This window comes from Eucyclogobius newberryi, unplaced genomic scaffold (genome assembly GCF_026437365.1).
Source record: "Eucyclogobius newberryi isolate DKJ021-1_F unplaced genomic scaffold, fEucNew1.0.hap1 SCAF_4, whole genome shotgun sequence".
Classification (NCBI taxonomy): domain Eukaryota; kingdom Metazoa; phylum Chordata; class Actinopteri; order Gobiiformes; family Gobiidae; genus Eucyclogobius; species Eucyclogobius newberryi.
This window is the reverse complement of record NW_027316056.1, coordinates 18,499,378-18,519,578: the sequence shown is the minus strand read 5'-3', so window position 1 is coordinate 18,519,578 and position 20,201 is coordinate 18,499,378. Positions and strand designations below refer to the sequence as shown.

Below are 20,201 nucleotides of genomic sequence, written 5' to 3'. Positions count from 1 at the left end.
AAAATACTTTTGAGTCAATCTCAAACTTGGATCTATGGAAAGGGTAATATCAGAAAGAGCTTCCAGCATCAGATAAATGGCTAAATCACTGCACGACAGGGAGAAAATGATGACCAGGGATGACCCCTAAAAGAAAAAGAAAAAACTATGGGAGATAAACCTCAAGCTGATGCATTTTGTCAGACGGCTTGTAGGGACAGTAGCTTGTAAATAAAATGGTCAGTGTTCAACGGTTTGAAACAAAACTAGACTTGCTTTCATCTACACCTCAAATCACTGCATTTACTTCTAATAAAAAGGGGCTTATGAGTGTAAGACAGGGCTATACGGAGCCCGCTTGCTGGCAAAAATATACAAAAAGTAACTTCAGACAGAAAGGAAAATAGTACATTTCACATTCCATTTGCCCAAGTTTCTTAGTTATAAAACTGTGATATTGTTGGCTCATTTAGAGACATGTTTGTACATGTTATGGTTCTGCTTTGATTGGGTTTAAATTTGCTACTACACATTCATTTTGACCTGGTTTGATCCTGTGTCTGGTAAACCAGATTAGTTTGGTCCTGGATTAGTCTTGAATTAGTCTTAAAAATAAAATTGCATTTGGAAAGACAGATATTTTAAGGTGACTTTTGCTAAAGGCAATTTATCTGTGATTTAATACTGTCTGTTACTGTAGCTCCTCATGTCTCTATATCTGATCCCCATTTCCAGAAAGGTAGCTGAAATGTTGTCATGGCATGTATCATTGTAATATCCCCTTAACTTAAGTGTTGCCTGGAAACACTGGCTTTTCAGTGTTACTGTTTGGTACAATGAACCTAAGCATATCGTCACAGCAACGTGCTACTTTAGCAATCACATACAAACTAATTAACACTTCGAACATTGCATCAAAACAGAATTGCTTGCATCAATGAGTGCAAAACAATAATACAAATAATCTATAATAAACGTATGCATTTGTTCCCATCTTCCGTAAAAGTCAGTTTCATTATTTAAAAAAAACATTCTGTGTTGCATTTTATGCCAAGTCAAATGTTAAAATATGATTAAAATGTGTTGTGCAGGTTTTATGGAAGGAATTACCCATAGGTTTTAAATTGTGAAAATTACATCGGTTGCCATAGCAATTAACAGTTCAAAAAATGTTTTTTTTCCAATGGTCAAATGTCCTCAAAATGGCATGTCATATGACAAAGCCTGGTGAGCTGAAAGTGATTTAAAAAAACAGGGTTGCTGTTGTTTTTTGTTGCTTAAAGTAATGCAGGACCAAGCATGCATAAAGTCATGATCTAATGACCCACTTAATGTGCATACGGTATTCATATTTACACTTTGAGGTCAATTAACTGGAAAATGGCCCTAAGACTGTGTCCAGCTTATTCTTCCTCCTCTTCCTCCTCTTCCTCCTCCTCTTCATCATCGTCCTCATCGTGGCAGTGGGTGATCTCCTGCGGTGTCTGAGCGAACAGGTTTGGGGGTTTGATTTCACTGAAGGAGCGAGTGAACGAGCTACGTTTGCAATCCAGGTCCTTGCAATTGCTGCAGTGTGACCGGTTCCGTGTGGCCAGAGGCGACTCTACGTCGATGTCAACGTGAGCATGTTCAACCGTTGATTCATGTGGCATCTATAGATTGAATAAATCATATTAATTTCACCTGATATGATGACATACTAAGGCAGGGGTGTCCAAACTTTATTCACCAAGGGCCGCATTTATAAAATTAAACGGGGCAGAGGGCCACAAACAACTTGACAATGTCGAATTTGTTGAATGACAAAGTGAATTATTTGAAATTTTGCATTTGACGTAATTGCAATGAGCCTCCACCCCTTTAATAAGACCTAGAATATTAATATTAGGTTGGTATAAAATCAATATGCCTGAATTTTCCCAATTTCACAGTGAAAAGTACTAGTTTTTGTTGTTTGGGCCAACATAGCAGGAAGCTGGAGGGCCATAAAAATTTGGTCTGAGGGCCGCATTTGGCCCCCGGGCCCTAGTTTGGACATGCCTGTACTAAGGTGACTAAACTAAATCAAAGTAATCATAACAACTAAAAGACACATTTGTACCAACCAAAACTATATATTTTTGTCAAATAAAACGACGGTACTGATACTAATGGTCTGGACTAATAGCACTTTTCAGTTGTTTTTTCCATGTTGAATTATACGTCTAGGGTTCAGGTTTTAGTGCTACAATACGCACCAGTACATGGGCCGCTCTGAACAGGTAGCTGAATGGATAGTACAGGAGGTTGATGAAGGACGCCGCGTATAAGTCAGCATATCTCATGACCTGAGAGGCGAAAAGAGTCTGTCTGGAGCCACTGCGAAAAAGACTTCCCATCATGCCATAGCACATGTCCATGTCGTGAGTGACTTTCTGGAGGAGGAACAGAAACAGCCACGTCAATATTTCTTTTCTTTTTAAAATCAACTCCACAACAAAACACACTACTAGAGAACATGGTTTGCAAAGCACTAGTTAATGGAGCACTTTAGGACTGGTGTGATGGACTAAAGGTCTTTATATGGACGTAAAGTTGAGGTTTACCTGTCAAAAAATGTGAACATATGGTCCTGTATCATGTTAGAGTTGGGCGCTTTGGTGATCAAAATCAGATTGTGGTCTTAGTCATCACAACATAAGTAAGTGACAGATGGATTTAGCCAACTGCGAGAAGGTGTGAAGGTGTTTAGTTACCTCTTCACAGGAATATAAAAGTCTTTATCATTGAAATTGTGATCTGGCTTCAAGAAAATTATGATATAAATGTTTTGGAATACAGCCCACCCCTTCCCAATATTCAAGTTTTGCATATCATCAAAACATGGTGAACTAGAGACGTTTTCTCAGCTGTGTACACAGTCAAACACCAGGGCTATTTCAATATTTACAATTAACACTCGTTTTGTCTCATTGTAGAGCTGCTTTGTTCGTTTATAGAACTTCTTTCTTTGCTTTAGGCTAAAGTCTGTCCCGGAAACTACGAGCATGGCATGGAAAAGAGTCTATTGTTCTCATCTATTCACTAAGGCAATCACCGAGGCCATTTAGAGTCCCAAATATGTAAGGGTTTCAAATTTAATAACATTTTAACCTTGTTACAACTGTATTTCCTCATCATTAGTTTATTCAAAGTTGTGTTTTGTTTGAATCTTATATAGTCCTGCAACAGGAGTGAGTGCTTAGGATCCTACCTTTTCACATACCCCATGTCCCCGCCCATATCCCTGTGCATAGTTGTGGTTAAGACTGTAAGTTAAGATGAGATAAGATAATCCTTTATTGTCCACACATGGGGAAATTTCGTTGTTAAGACTGTAAGTGATACATGTAGGTTTCTAAAATGTCACATAGCCACCAAGAAAATGGGAAATGTCCCTATGAAAACGGTGAGTTGATTTATCAATTCTACACTTCCAAACAAGACGTTAACGGACTGGATTCTGTTATTAACTCGCTTTAGATCAATATTATGGTTTACAATGAACAAAATGTAAAATTATCATCTACTCATGTTATAGTTAAATACTAAGTACCTGAAAAAAGCGTAATATGTTGCTGTTAATGCAGGCATTTGATCTAAGAAATCCTATTATAAGTGATCTGAAGATCAAACCCCCCCAAAAAAACATTCTTACAGATCGACAAGAGTGTAGATATAATTCAGTGGCCTATTTGTTCTTGTTAATCATATTTAATTTTACATTACCATAATACTGTCTTAAAGTCTAATGAATGGAATCTATTCATGGGGATTCAATGTATCAAGAGGCACGCCACTGGGAAGCTAATTATAATGTGGATGTAGGCAGCGTCAACGGAGCCATGTGTTAAACGTGGTGCATTGGTACATTACTGTTGTCATAGAAACAACTGTTGTCTCTTTATTACCTTGACTCTTCTCTGGATGGTGCTGATGTCTGGCCTTTCGTTGCTGCTGCTGTCCAAATGTCTAAAAATGAGGGGGGATATTAAAACGATGAGGACATGAAGATAGAGATATGATGTGTCACGGAGGTGGCGCAACAACGAACCATGCCAGGCTATAAATAACAGTGGTAAACCCAGTTAGCAGGGTTCAGTTTAACGTTTAGACTTTGGCCGATTGACCTCCTTGTTCTCTTATCGACCGCATGAGCGGGCAAATACCATCAAGTTCTCCAGGACACGCTAGTAAAAAGATTAACTAGCACATATCAGCAGTGACGCAAAGCAAATAAAGATGAGAGACAACTGAAAAAGAGAGAGAGGAAAAAACAGGTTAAAGTTCACTTACTTGTACAGCTCTGCCAAGAATATGTCCAAGCCCTGTAGCTCCTCGAATAAAGCTATAAATGAAACGTACAGTCAGTTTGTGGCCGAGTCCAAATCTGTCAGTACAACACTTTACAAAAAGTGAACTGTGCAATAGTTCGGACTGCCACCTTCCTGTCTCTATGGAGATGTTCCCCAGTGGAGTTATAAACTCATCCATCTCCATGGATACGAGCTGGTGAGACCATCAGACCAAGTTAAAGGTCAGATCTGAGATCTGAGCTTGAAGATGGTGTTTTTCCAACACATTTTTGAGAATAAATAAAAGCATCTGTAATTAGATAAATAGATGATGAATAGATTTAATGCCACTGTGGAACATATTATGCAATGACATCTCCATGGAGATCAGCAGATAACGCCCCCCTGACACAATCATTACATAGTGCACCTTTATATATATGAACACCTAACAATTTTACTTTATAGCTCTATTGGTGGATACTTTACCTTATTTATAACCAGCAACTCTCTCAATGTCATTACATTTCATTTATTAATTCAACCAATTATGGGATTTCAGGTTATGGCTGGGTATTTAATCAAGATTCAGTCATTTCTAATCATCAATGATATGCTCAGATAATTTTAATCAAGAGGTTTATAGCTAATCTGCATTAGCCAAGGCTATGAACACTGTGATACCTGCATCCGATTACTGTTCATTATGTTTGTTGTATCAAATAAATAACTACCAACTAAATAATCTGCTTATCATTGTGGGAATTTGATCTGCATTTTACTCTTTCTAAATGCTCTTTAATGTCATTATTTATGCTTTTATTGTTTAAATTGTGATTTTTAATGCATGTTTTAATGACTGTAAAGCACTTTGAATTACATTTTGCACAAATTGTTGTTGATTTGATTTGATACAACTTTGAATCAAATGGCTGTAAGTAAAAGTATATAATTTATGTTCAGAAATTCTTTTAATCAGACCAAATAAAAAGTTGAAAATCAGCATTTGTTTTTCACATCACCCAGCCCATTACGGGTAATGTTTGACGCTTTGTTGTTCATCTTGGTTCATAAGCTGTTATTATTCTGTTTTGTTCTGATTATGGGGTGACTTACAGCTCTTGTCCGTCCAAACGTGCAACTCCTGTGCAAGCTCTGGAATGACTAGGAACGTTCTCCAGCCTTGACGTTTCTTTGACTTTAGGATGTCACCAAAGATGTGGTCCCCGATATATATTATGTCTTTACCCTTAGCCCCAAGTAAGTCGCAAACTATATCTGAAGAGCCTGGGAGATAAAAAGTCACATTTGTTATTTCAGTTTACAGCTACCAAACATGTGCAAACAAAACAAACTACGTACCTCCAGAGTAGACAATCCCGTGCTGCAGAGGCCCAGTGTATGTCCCTATCTTTAGGCGTCCCGTTGTCTGCAGAAATAATACAGTAAAATAATCTTCTCCGACAAATCTCAAAAACTATCTCTAACTATTATCAATATGTAAAGTTGTGATGGCTCACCGTATCAACTTGTCTCAGCACTGTACCCTCACCAAAAAACAGAGGCTTTCTGGCATCAACGAGAATCAGGTCAAAGTAGGATTTCCAAGGTCGATGGGCTGTGCCGGGCTAGAGAGTACAGCATTGTTTATGTACAGTATACAACAAACAATATACATATCTTCTCATTTATAATAGTCGATAGAAGATTTACCTTAGAGCCATGTGGGAAGTCAAACAAGTACGTCATGATTTTCTTGGAAGACAAAAAATAAATACAAATCAACCTTAGCAACTAAAAAGGCTCATTCGGTGGACTAACATTTGAAGTAAATAGCCACGATGCATATACTTACATCAGTGTATTTGTAGTCGCTGTTGGTGGCCAGGAACACCTTGGCAACTTCATTCATTCGACTGAGGAGAAGAGGCAGCTTTCCCTAGAGGGAACAGAGAGACACAAAAGAGGCTTAAGCGCTGGGCATCGAGAGCTAAACAACACGGGCAGCTTGTGGCACAGGACAACGTGTTTCATGAATGCAAAATACTTACATCCTTCACCACATACTTCTCCAGGTTCTCTACTGTCTTTTCCTTCAATGTGCCCTGTGAAGATGAGAGCAGAAAATATACAACAAACTATTTTAAAATCAATACACAATGCACCAAATTTACAACAGATTATTTCATTAATTCATGCGCAAGATAATATTTTGCTATTTGTTTATGTGTCTCTGCATAGTTTACTACATACAAGTGACTAATAAAGAATGTTTGAGTTAAATATATTTTACTTAAAGTCTGTAAAATTATCAATAGTGAAAGATGTATATATAAATATATATTTTGAGCTTTTTTTTTTTTTTGCCATATCATCCAGCCGTAGTGTCAAGCGGCGTTTACCTTGAAGTGCACCCAGTCTACTGCGTCTCGCACATCCTGGAACATACTCTTGTAGGACATAAACAGGTCTCCATCTTTGAATCCCGCTTCACAGCTGTAGGAGAAGAGCAGAAACACACACATTCACAGCCATTGGACAAACCAGAGCTCTGAACAACTCCTTTAAAACATGTTTTTGTTTGCTTTTAAATGGGAAAGCCTTCCCTTGTTGGAGGGGTCCCCAGCCAAACAGGAAAGCATTCTCCCCCTAAAAGACCAACAGAGGACAAAAGACATGCAGCCATTCCATATCACATTTGCAATTCTTAAAGGTCTTGTCTTTAGATATTATGATTTAATTTATAAGTAACTATTGTAACATATTTAGTAACCTAGAATATTAGTGCATTTACTGTTAGTTAATGATAATGGAATTTAACATACGTTGAAATTCCTGTTCACACTGTTTGTACATTAAGAGGGGAAGAACCCAGGACCCTCCCATGCTCAGGGGCCTGATCCTGTCCCACTTTGGCTCGCATCTGTCTTTGTATCACCCTGCCTAGAAACTTGTTGCATAACTGGTCTAAGTAAATAAAGAAATATTAATACCTTGCATATCTGTCACAGTTGGAGAAGAAGTCCACGAGACAAGCAAAGAGGTAGGTCTCTGCAAAGTCACAAGACAAATCTATGTACAACCAAACTTTCATGACTGAATAAACTTCAAAATGACACTCGTTTTACCTGGCAGGTTAAAAAGTGTGTTTAGAATATAAAAACGTTCTGTATCATCTCTCTGGATGAATTTGTTTGGGTATTTCTCACGGATCTCAGGGCTGAAAAAAACAATAATTTATAAGGGTAATGAAAAACAGAGTTTAATAATCAGGTAGAGAAGATACTGACCCTCTTAGAAAGTTGAATCCATGTACACAGACAAGTATATTACCATACGCATCAACCTTCAACAAGTTTCCATACATAGTGTCAAACACAAGGCCTCTGCAAGAGCAAGAACAATGAAGTTTAAGAAAATGAAACAGAACGTGTAATAGTCTCTTTAAGACATATCTTTATGGACATTGTCACCTGGTGGGAAAGGATGGATCATAGACAAAACTGAGCAGCTCCTGGGGGTAACCAATTGAAACCAGCCGCTCCACCGTGAGCTCAAAGCCCAGAGACTCATACTCTGGTGACTTATACACTACAAAAGACACACACATTAATGTCAGAAAATTGTAGCTGTGTTATATCAATTAATGCAATTTGTAAAAAAAAGTATCCAAATCCACATCTTCAGAATTGAACTGTTACGGCATGTTGAAAGGTCACATGGCTCAAAGCACAGACTACACCTGGGCCATGATTACACCTGAAGCACAACTTCACAGGGGGCACTGACAGCACGCGTCAGTTATGTAAAGAAGGATGCCGTGTCAGCTTGGACCAGCGTGCTGCAGGGTGTCTTTATAATTGATGACAACATGTTCTCACAGTGTATGCTGGTCCTCTGCCCTTTATAGTGCATGCTTTCAACAAAGACCAGGATGTCAGCAAAGGTGCAAAGAAACAAGATCAGTCGTCAAAATAAAAAATGACTTTCAGCTGCAGCTCTAACCAGCCCTGTCAGTGAAACATTTAGTCAACGCTCAACCAGCAGAGACGCAGGGCAGGTTGCACAAATAAAAACAGACTACATTTGCTAAGGGATCAAACTGCTATCTGACACTGGGTTAAGAATACATCCACTGTTATTTATATAGTTTGCAAAAGGCTAACATCTGTGTCCTACTCTGTAAATGTGTCTTCCTATCTTTTTCACATTACACATTACACACTGTCTATTATATAAACGTATGGTTAAGAAAAAAAGACTCCTGGCCCCTCCAGTGTCAGAGCCCCCCTATGCCAACAGTGAACGCTCCTCATGCCATTCATTCTGCTCTAGGAGATCTGAGGCACTGCAAAGAAGGAAGACTATTTAAAGAGCTGTTTCTCTTCTGTCACCTCTACTATCATCACTCTCTCTTTCATCGGCCCACTCTGGGGGTCGGCACACATTTTGACCTTGGACAATTTGAGGAAAGCATGCAACATAAACAAATGTTGAATAATGTTAACCGGTTGAAATGCACAAGTAGAATCATGTCTAGACTTGTCATGTTTGACCTAGTTGTGAAATTCCAATATTCCCTAAAGAAAACCTGTTCAATAGTTTGCCAATTGTTGATGTGATACAATGTAAAAGCGTTAAAGCGTACTGAACTAATGATACCCCAGGGCCTTTGCTAATGTCAGAAGTGTGAATACTTCTAGCAGTCACTACTAGTAAAGTGATTTGTGGATTTATCCCTTTGTGCTAAAACATGGGGTTACATCCATTACAATCTGGTCACACCCCCACAAAGGTCAATAAAGTATTAAAACATAATGTTTACATCATGTGCAGTGGAAACTTTAGCTTGAATCTCATCATTGGAATTTTTTTTTAAAGAGGTCACTGCTCTTTGGTGCAAGCCCCTGCTCAGGTTTCTTCTGCAGTCATTAGGCACGTACTGAACACAAAGACATACAGCAGAGTAAACGTGAGGCCAAGTGGGGTCTGCAACTCTAGGATCTGTTACGTTGTATCTCTATTAAAATTGTTGTCGGATAATTATACCCCTGCAGTGGTGGTGTGTGGTGTCTCTAGTTAGTTGGGTCAACTCCGGCCTATTTAAGACACACTTCTAGCAACAAGTAAAGTGGTTCATAAACAACCAACCACCACAAGCTTCTCAAAATTAGCAAGTCACAAACAATGGATTGCAATGCATTAGCAGAGAACATGTGAAAACACGTATGCGATGTCTCCAGGACAAAGCACAAATCTGGTTTTAAATCTAGGACGTGTGTTAATTCTGCTAGAGCAATGTTTTCTTTGGGCTAAAAGGCCCCCCTTTTGGAGCTCTGAAGCAAAAAAGTATGTCATGTGTAGCACTTATACTGTATATGAAAGACAAAGACATTTGTGTTCACTAAAATATCTCAAATTTGTGTTCTAATTTTCCCATAAATTTGATCAATTGGCTTGTAGCTATAATCATCGTCTTCATAATGCTCCCTGAGGTCAACGATTTGTTCAGGTAAGAAGTAAATTACTTATCAACTACATCTTTACATTTGACACTCAGTCTACTACAGGACACAGTCGTAAAAAGCTCAGATTCTTAGTCATATAAACGTCAAATGCCTGATGCGCATGAAATAGCCATCACTAGATTACAGCAAAACGACAACAGCTCCACTAAATTATACTTAAACACCTTCATGTTGAGGGCACTGCCACTTTGTAAAATGGGCAGCACCTTGGACCAGTGTTCCAGCACCGAGTGGCATCCAAAGATACCCGACACCCATAGCTTCAAACAAACATTAACACTTGGTTATGAGCACCCATAAAGAGAGACATGTCAACAGCTGAGCGGCCATAAAATCTCCAGGTAGTATGAGCCCAGACCCAGCGCCATACAGCCAGGGACTAGGAGAGATCCCGGTTCTCAAGGGAGCTGAACTCAACAAACAAACATGACCCGGTTCCCAAAAGACAGACGAGATGTATTTTGGGAGACGGAGGCTAAAAACTGGAGCTGAGTCACAGAGCAAAGTTACATGAAAAGATAAACAGTCAAACGTTCGCTCAGTTATGGGTCTTCAGTACCCGTAAGAGCCGTAATCATTCTAAAAATGTGACTACTTCAGACTATTTCAAGAAAATGCTGAGTATACCACAAAAATGTGTTAAAAGGTACTTCGGAAAAAAGTTAAGGTATTACCAAAACCTTTCTTTTGTTGTCACTTTTTTGTTCCCATACAAATATTACAAACTACTGGATACGTTCAAACAGATTATTAGATATCACTCATTGTAAATGATGTATCAAAATGGAAATGTACCGAGTTCTAGTGTTAACTGAGAACTACCAATACAAAAAAAATTAAATAAACTGGTGGAGATACTTAATGAAATATGTAACAACGTGTTATTCAAAGTCTAATTGTACTGATAACACTGATGATTAAGTACAAACTAACCATCAGTTAACTAGTGTGTAATCTATACCCCTGCTCAAAGGTGAAAAATGAAAGCTTTCGTGTGAGATAGTGAGGTCAAAGAAAGTGTGACTAATACTGTATTCTAAAACACTGTGTTCTTATTTCTGCTGCAGTAAGTTGCGTGGCCTAAGTTTATCAAATTAAAATAGCAACTAAAATAACTTAAGTATATCACATTGAATAATTCAGTGACACCTATCTAGATTGCATTATTAACGTGATACTGAAAACATGTGCTTCTAGGAGGCAATAACATGAGCTCAGCACTATAGGGAATCAATAACTAGATATTAATCTTGTCAGTGTCAATACTGAATAGAAATGGCATAACTACATACATTAGGAGAAAGTTCTTGTGTTTTGTGTTCAAATTTACATTCTACTGTTTTATAATTGTGGAATCAAAATCAGAATTGTGCATTGAGCCTTTTCCTTTCCCTTTAAAAGTTTGAAATTTTACCATTGTTACCAACACTGAGAGAAAAGTCAACTCTAAGTATTGCAGCGATTACATCCTAAAATCCTTATTAATTAGTTTTAATATGATGCCTTTGTCTCCACTCCCATCCACTCACTTACCTGCTAAAGTGTAATCCATATCAAATCCAAAGCATTTAATCTTCTCCATTGCCAAGCTTCTGTTGACAAACACTCTGTGGACAAACACAATGAAAACAGAAACTGAGGATTAAGACAATACGCAATCGTTCAATACATTCTGTAATACATCTCACAACCAAAAGCATACCAAAGAGAGGCAGTAAATAACATGTGCAAGTATAGGAATATACCTCATGGTCATACTTTACCAATGTGCCACCGCTTTGTCAACATTATATCAAGTATGTGGAATGTGACAGTCGCTAAAGAGTCTCGCCAGTTAAAAATACAAGCAAATAAATCTATTTTGACCAATTACAATTCTCTAGAAAAGTTGTTACACAACACCTGTGTTGTTAAGTTACATTTGAGTGCTGAGATTGGTAAACCAACATAAGAAACAAAAGCTGGCTTTGGTGACACAAGCCATCCAAGAATGTGCTACTCTTTTCCACATAAATAAAAGATAGTCCAGTAGATCATGTTTACATAACCTGGCCACAGAAAAGGCGCATATACTGAACAAACTTGGACCGAGAGCACGTACTTCCACTGCTTATCTTAAATTTGCCAATATTTGAAACAAAAATTATAAATGTTGCCTTAGATATTGCCACAGAAGTCAATATTAACTTAAGTTTGAAAGAAACCAGGTTAAAGTTACCCTCGACACTACAGTAAAATGTAAAGACAAATTAAGGAAACAACAAGCTGTAAGCACCGTTTCAAGCAAACAAAATACGTTTATCATCTCATATTTTGACAAATACCTTGCTGCGGATCCATAGTGAACAAGCTCCCATTTAGATCTCAGCCCAGAGGAGTGGCGATGCATTCTGCACAAAATTAAGCCGGCCTTTGACTCCCCTGTGGGTCCAACCTGCTACAGCGCCGCAGAACAATACCCCCTCACTCTCTCTCCACCGCTCTGCTTTCTTGTCATTCAGATTTTTTTTGGGCTTGTTGCAAAAATTATTGTGACCTTTCTGTGTCGTTCTCTGTTGTGTGGCATCAGTCAGTCAATGTTGTTGTTGTTGTTGTTGTTGTTGTTGTTGTTGTTGTTGTTGTTGTTGTTGTTGTTGTTGGACAGCGTGATGTTTGTGGGAACTCAAAGACATCCAGAACCATCACCCAAGTCAGGTAGACGCAAGCACACGCCGGCCTCAAGTAACAAAACAATCTCAAAAACCAAGGGAATTACATACAAGTTCTGTGATGAGTCTAAATCTGGAATAAGCCAGGACTAACCAGGTTGAAATTATTAAAATGGTATTCAACAGGGAAATAAACAGGAAAAAACTAAGATCAAACCAGACAAAATCCACACAGTTTTTTTCCAGATACAGTATTTGAAATGAAAGTATCAGCCTATATTTGTATGAACTATATTATTATTATTATTATTATTATTATTATTATTATTATTATTATTATTATTAATACTGAACGCTTGAACTCTTGGTAGCCTCATCTCTGTGTATCAAAGTACATGCCACAATTGTCATAAAGGATATCTGAGCTCATGCTTGTCCAGAGTCCAGTGTTTACAATAGGCAGAGGTGCCTCAGGCTCAACTATGGCTCCACTGACAGCACCGGAATAACCACACAGGACCTGCAGCACCAACGAGAGCTTTAACTAGCCACTCTATCAGAGCACAGCTGTGCAATAATCTGACAGATTTTTTTCCATTGGTTTAATCTCCTGTAGACAGAACCTCGGCTCCGACAGACAGTTTATCTGGTCTCATCCAGTCGCCAGTCCTTTGCAATGTCATATGTGGCTCACACAGTAAGCTGCATTATTTGAGGTGGGCTCCTCTTTGAAGAACTGTCTTTGTCTTTATCTCAGATAAACAAAGGTCACCTTTAGCCTGTACTTTAGTCTCATTTAAAGCTCAAATTAAATTAGTCAGTAAGAGATAAAAAAAAATGCACTGACAAAGGAGGGTAATTCTGTTTACTGGTGATCGGCAGTTCTATTAGAGTTACATTTAAGAATGCCCCGTAGTTGTGGATGGACTAAGTGGTAAATGTCTATGGTTGTCATGAGATAGTGTTGCAATTATTGTGAGAATAAACACTATTACTATTTTACAATTACTTACGATTGTTTTCACTTCTACCAAACAACAGTGAAATCCTTAATTTGATTTCTTTCACAAGACTAGCTTTGTCCAGAGTGGACAAAGTGTCCTGCACTTTGTCCACTCTGGACAAAGTGCAGGACACTTTGTCCGCTCTGGAGAGCAGCTTCAGTGAGAGACTGATCCATCCTCGTTGTGTGAAGGAGACGTTTCACAGGTCTTTCCTTCCTGCTGCTGTCAGACTTTATAACAAACACTGTTAGTCCTGAACATGTCTTGACTGAACTTGACTGACTTTATCATGTGCAATACTGTCATATTCATGTGCAATTACTGTCGTACTCACAAGCAATTAAGGCCATATTCATGTGCATATCACTGATGTAAATAAGAGTGTTTACTTACCATTAGTAATAGTATTATTTAGTCTTATGCTAGCTATTTTTATTTTACTTTATTCTTATTTACTTTATTAGGCCCGAGCGCCACAAGCTGGCGAGAGGCCTATTAATCTCGTAAGGCCGTGCGAAGCACGGCTGCGAAAGTGCGCACGTAGTGCGCACGAAATCGAGCGCGAAGCGCTCGCCCACTTCCAAACACTCACTAACGCACTCCTCCACTCATGCACGCCCCGTGCATACTAATTAGTTGTAGGAAAATGGAACATTACCGTTGTAAACGGGCGAAGCCCGTGCAAAAGTTCGCACTAAACGAGCACTTTACATTGGGATGACGACCGCTTCGCGGTCGTCATCCCCATATAAAGCACTCATTTGCGCTAAGTAGCTCACGAATACGTTCCCCATCTCTTGCATGTTCCGTGCATATAAGCATGTAATGCAAAAATTGAACATTATTACTGTATAGAGGGCCAAAAACACAAAGTGGGCGGAGCCCACTCAAAATTATCGAAAGTACCCGTCAGTGACCAGGGACCCACACCATGAGGTAGGAAAGCGCGAGCGCTTTCCGAAAATGTATAGTTTATGATATTTGAAAAATGGGAAACATTGTTTTCGCATCGGAATATTATTCTTTCTTTCTTTCTTCTTCTTCTCGGGACCAACCCCCCTATTTTTCACCCAGTGAACATTGACGAAAAGTCACAAAAATTTGCACACCTCTAAAAATCGTGCCTCTCTACATTCTGGCTATTTCCCTTTTCTAAAATAAAAAAAATTGGCGCGTCAGCATTGAGAGATGGGAGTTTTTCCAAACGTCGTACTTTTACGAACTCCTCCCAGGGCGTTGGCCCTAAAAAGCTGAAATTTGGTGAAAATGCTACTGAGGAGTGGGACATCAAAAGTTATCCAAATTACATTGATACCTGTCACGGTCTCTGTGCGGCGAAGCCGCAAACTGTAGCTAGAATTTCAGAAATCTCCCAAATTTAACATTTCTGCCGTTTGCGCAGATAAAGTCCGAATTGCGTCAAATTAGAATCAGTTGTTAAACTCTTTGTCCTAAACCTACTTGAAGTGAAATAAATTCATTTGGCGCCACAGCGCCCCCTACAGATTTTATATGGAGGTTAAATGTTTAGTTATGTTTAGCGTAATAAAAGGACAATTGGGGCGCGTTAGCGCCCCCTCCTCTTGCGGCGTGGCGGCGGTGTGGCGGCGGCGTGGCGAGGGCCGATCATTGCCGCTTGCGGCTATATTTTTATTATTATTTTTATCTTTATCTTTTTTTAATTTATTATTATTATTTTTATTTATTTTTTATTTTTATTTTTTCCCCTCCATTCCCTATTAAGATATGAGAGGAGTTTTGTTAATAAGAGTTTTTTGTTTTGTTTATAAGAGTTCTTCTATTAAGATTGTATTCCTATAACTTATCTGTCCTTCCCCCTGTATCTACTGCGTTGTAACACCGACATTTCCCAATGTGTGGACAATAAAGGATTATCTTATCTTATTGAATCAAACTGTCGGAATGAAAATGTACTGATCTTGTCACATAAACAGCCAGATAAAAAGTACTTTACTTTGTAGTAAGTTAAATTACTACTAAGAAAAAAGTACTTTACTTAAGTAGTAAGTAGTAAGTAAGAATGAGCTGAAATGACTTATTGATGCAACTCTCTCACGATTATTATTTTTTACCTGTAACCTGATTAATCACAATTATTGATTAACTGAATAATATTGACATTTCTAATATCTAATGCAAGGATAACCAGGTGTAAATATATATAAATGTAAATATATGTTTGTTAGGGCTGGGGCCTCACGGGCCATTGACAAGGTGACTTATCATAGCACGCTCTATGTGCATGTGACACAAAGGCTCTGACGGACAGTAAATCTCTCTCAGTGTTGTCAGATGTAATTAGAGTGAAACATGTAAACACAAGTCATGTGTCAAAGGGCAGGGCACCAACAAAAACTAGCGATTTAATGACGAGGCATGACATTTATGGCACTGACCAACTTTCTGTTACTTTGAGAGAAGAGCTCAGACATCGATAGCATTTGGTCAAAAGGCACAAGTTTTAAACCTAATCAGATTTGTTCAACAAAAGGAGCATTTGAAATGAGATCATACTATAAAAACACCAGCATATACAAGCATATTATATTGTGTTGTAATTGCTAAAGGAAGCATAAACTCACAACTTAGAATTTCTGGTGTGAATTGGTCAGTTTGTTTCACATTTATACAACAATATAACTCAAAATACAACAATCTTTGATAAATGCAATCAAATGCTGTTGTCGCAGTTAAAATAATACATAAACTACATGTGATGCTCACCTGTGATAGGGCTCTCTTCTGTACTTCTTCATGGCCAGTCCATCCATATTGGCGGGCAGATCTGCAAAGTTCTGCAGCCGGTCGCTCCATGAAGTCGTCATCCTTGAAGGTTGTCTAAAAGTATAAGAAGACAGACTAATAAATACATATCTTATTTATCTGTATCATGATTTGTTTATGGCAGAGTAATTTACCCTGTGGTATTTTTATTGCATCCTTATTACACTTGTAACAATGAAATAGATGTGTGTTACACAGTGACGCTGCAATGCAATGTTCCACACAGAATGACACGCTAATAACGATCTGATATTTCTTCTGTATAGACTTTGTTTTGCAGAAGGCAAAGTTGAGCCTTTCCTCCAGCTGACTATCATTCTCCGCTGTCACTGGAGAGGCTGGGCAACAGGAAGGAAAGAAAGAGGTCAGCTTTCTTGTTCCTATGCCAGCACAGATGCAAATGATATTGGATCAGCAAAAGAAAATGTCAGTGGGACCACAAATTGCACATGGACATTGTCATCCATGCAAATATTGTCACGCGCCCTTTAATTGAACATTAATGACGCATTGATAATAACACTCGCGATTTTTCTCGGTTTACTTTGGGACATATTCGGACCTAAAGCCATAACAGGTCCAGTACAGGTCTGAAGGTAGCGCTGGCCACAAAAGGAAACAACAAAAAGACAACCGTGGCTTTGTCCGCGCTGCTGCTTCATGACAGTTACACAAGACGAGCCACAACAGTGCGGTCGATGCGGCAGGTTTCATGCACTATTGGTTTAAAAACAATCATTACAGTTAGATTTTGGGATGCTTCGCTGGAGTGACGGTAAAAATGCCTTCATAAACAGACACCTAAGACTAGAGGAAGCAGCCCACACTAGCTCTTATTGTTCAGAGGCGGTTTTGTTGAACTAAATCCCACCAACACTTGGGCAACATTGCTCGATTCGTCGATTTACAGTGACAATAAAGCAACGGGCGGAAAAACGAATTGCTCCATGAATAACGCAGCGAACGGCTTGAAGGAGAAACAAAAGCCCCACCGCCTGGATAATGCCTTCTTTACTGTATGTATGCTACTCACCTCGGAGTTCCTGATTCACAGCGCTGCACCGTCTGTTGGTCTGAGCATGCGCCGTAAATGTCTCAGGAATGCGCGGCTGGTGAGGATTATGTTTACAGTGAGTTGCAAAATGCAGAGGTGAATGCACTGTAACGTCTGGCTGCAGATGAGTGTTGCCCCCTGCTCTCTGAAAGCGCCGCTCCTGCTCTTGGGTCTGAAAGCGCCGCTGCCTCTCCCTCTCTCTTGTCCCAGCAGTTTGAGACTTTCAGGGGGCGGGGTTTGCGCCTGGCCGTCACCGAGAAGGAGGAGCCTGGCTGGCAGTCGTGGCAGGATCACGTGGTGCTGTGTCTGTTATCAGCTGATCGCGTCAAGTGGACAGAAGGACTCGTTTCAAAAGTGACGCGTTCACGCGATTTCTGAAAGAACAAAGTAATCTACTCAGGGGTTTTTTGATTAAAAGCCCACTAAAACCATCTTCCTGTGACCCGGAGGGAAAAACTTCTTCTAATTGTATTTTTTCTTAATCTCAATAGATGTTTATGAAATGTGCACTACTTTCTTTGATTGTGATTTGTGTTTTTTAAATGGAAAGCGCCATTGAAATTGAATACGTATCAAGTGGTCTTTAGAATCTTTGCTCCCTGTCAGTGGAACAAAAAACTAAAACAAATATTGTATGACTTTTAATTTTTTCAAAGCACTTGTTAAAGACTATCCACAGTGCTGGTGCTCTTGCTGTGCCTGATCTTACCCAATATTGTATGTGTAAGTGAATTTTTATTTATTTATAATTGCATTGATTGTTTTATTGAATTTTCTATCAGCATATTATTTGGATATCCTGTGTTTGTTTAATCTGTATTAAACAAAGGGAACTCATAAAAAATAGAGTTTCTATCATTGGGTTTTCCCCTGTATAAATAAAGAATGTAATGTATTTTGAACTTTTAATAAAACCCCTTTTTAAACAACATTTAAGCATTAATGTACTTAAATACATGCAAGAACATTAAGTCTTGTAAAAAGGTGCGGCAGAAATGGTTGGTGGACGAATGCCTACTCATCATTGTACACTGAAGTGTTATTGAGCAAGACGCTTCATAGTCTGTGAGAATGCGTTACCAATATACGTGCAGAATGGCAGCCACATCTCTGGGAGTCTGCCTCTGGCACTGTGGCCCTTCTCCAGGCTGTGACTGAGAAGGGAATGATTCCACCCAACTAGAAAAGGACTTTGAGGGTCTGGGGAAGTGCTGGCACGTCTGGATGTACAATAGGGCTGCTATTGCCTAGTACCTCACGATACAATACGTATTCAGATACAGGGTCCATGATATGATACGAATCCTGATTCATGGATATATAAGTTTACTAAAATTATGTTTTGATTAAGTAGAATAACAAAATGCATTAGAATCTCATGTTCACAATGTCCGCAATATCAGAATACAACTGTCTTATAATGAAGTCACATTTTCAGCTCCTCAGATTCAGTCTTGATGCACCAGTCTGTAGGTTAAGAAGTGTAGAACTCTGCACTTTTTAATGACTTTATGTTGTATCACGATACACATCTCTGTATCAATACATATATTGCCAAGAAGTCCGTCACAATATATCACAATATCAATATAGTGAGTACAGCCCTAAAGTACACCATTATATAAAATAATTTTATTAGTAATTTTCCAGATCAAAGTAGTTAAGCTTTGTTCTGAAAACTCCCTCAGAATACATTTTACATCCTCCCTTTATTAAATTAATTAAAAAACAGAATAATAAATAGACTGGAAACAAAATAGTAGGCTTACATTTGCAGTCCTAAAATGTGCTTGATCTGATGTTGGCCATTTTTAAGTCAGTGAAAAGTAGAGTAAAGCCACACACAGGACATAATTGTAAAGTTCTCATTTTTAACATCTAGTGAAAAATACATTATATAAATACAATACTTTGATTCCTATTGCCTGGAGGAGACTGTAACTTGGTGGGTCAAATGGACTTTGCTGTAACATTATTTCAGTGAAGCCACCAAAATATTTTGTAAACACTTTGGACTTTACTTTGAGTGTTGTGTTCTAAAATGATAGACTCCAAAGAAAATGGGCCTCTGCTGCGACGTTTTCTCAACTGTGAAAATTCAATTTGTAAAATAAACATCTCTAAACTAAACAAAATGATCTGCAGTTCAGGTATATATTTTTCATATTGAAAATAAAAAGCTTGTTTAATAACTCCACTTTTAGATAAGTTGACGGTGATTTAAACCATTTAGCCCAGGATTACTCTAGATTTTTTTGGAACTTGGAATCCCGAGACTTTTCTGAGATATACCAATTGATTGACGTGTTTTATTGCTCACAAACATAAAAATGCAGATGTGAAGATTGTGCTTGAACAACAGGGGGCAGCAAAGTCTCAAGTCATAACTATGTTGCAACCTGCAGTACAAATAGACCGGAGTTAAAAGAAAATGCAAAACATTGAGTGAGTTACTTTTGGAATAGGAGATAATTTATGATAGAAAAAGACATTAGACATAAAGTATTTCAAATATGAATACAACATGGTCGTTATGTTAGAAAATGTGAGAAAAGGAAGGACGAGTAAAGAAACCTCCAAAAAACTAAAATAAATTGTTCAATAGTGATGTTTTACAAATCCAAACACCTGTACCAAATGTAGCCACATTTAAAAAGGTCTTGTTCTGATCTGAGGCCCGTTTCCCAAACAAAGAGCGGAGACAGCACATAAGTGCAACTGCATTACGCTCATTAATGCAATCCAATTTGATACACTGATAAACATTTCAGTTAAAACATTGTTTAACGTTGTACATGTGACATGACGCACTGGGGGCGTAGGGGGCATTAATTAGTGATTCCCTGGCCCTGTATATAAGGGGGGCGCGC

At 38.5% G+C, this 20,201-nt stretch overlaps 1 protein-coding gene across 3 annotated transcripts; it reads right to left on the bottom strand.

Annotated features, from left to right (window-relative positions):
• Positions 1–1,169: 1,169 nt before the first annotated feature.
• On the bottom strand, positions 1,170–17,408 carry nt5c2b (5'-nucleotidase, cytosolic IIb). 3 transcript variants are annotated; one of them, XM_072462425.1, is made up of 18 exons: positions 17,311–17,408; positions 16,218–16,331; positions 11,354–11,427; positions 7,766–7,883; positions 7,583–7,678; positions 7,421–7,512; positions 7,286–7,343; positions 6,695–6,788; positions 6,344–6,397; positions 6,148–6,231; positions 6,006–6,047; positions 5,813–5,920; positions 5,655–5,721; positions 5,409–5,579; positions 4,294–4,345; positions 3,909–3,969; positions 2,217–2,393; positions 1,170–1,631 (listed from the first exon to the last, which is right to left on the bottom strand). In XM_072462425.1, exons 2-18 carry the CDS (start codon positions 16,316–16,318, stop codon positions 1,383–1,385), a joined length of 1,698 nt encoding a protein of 565 aa, XP_072318526.1. In that variant the 5' UTR covers positions 16,319–16,331; positions 17,311–17,408; the 3' UTR covers positions 1,170–1,382. The 3 variants fall into 3 exon arrangements, with proteins under 3 accessions (XP_072318526.1, XP_072318527.1, XP_072318528.1); XM_072462426.1 differs by lacking the exons at positions 16,218–16,331; positions 17,311–17,408 and adding an exon at positions 12,145–12,224; XM_072462427.1 differs by lacking the exons at positions 7,583–7,678; positions 7,766–7,883; positions 11,354–11,427; positions 16,218–16,331; positions 17,311–17,408 and having other exon boundaries at positions 1,175–1,631; positions 6,695–6,941; positions 7,421–7,502.
• Between the last annotated feature and the right edge of the window lie 2,793 nt (positions 17,409–20,201).

Excerpts from the sequence above, each read along its gene's own strand:
- nt5c2b (XM_072462425.1), bottom strand. The coding sequence starts at position 16,318 with ATGACGACTTCATGGAGCGACCGGCTGCAGAACTTTGCAGATCTGCCC. Across the intron at positions 7,679-7,765 it reads GATCCATCCTTTCCCACCAG|AGGCCTTGTGTTTGACACTA; the intron begins GTGACAATGTCC and ends TTGCTCTTGCAG. Across the intron at positions 3,970-4,293 it reads TTCTTGGCAGAGCTGTACAA|ACATTTGGACAGCAGCAGCA; the intron begins GTAAGTGAACTT and ends CCTCATTTTTAG.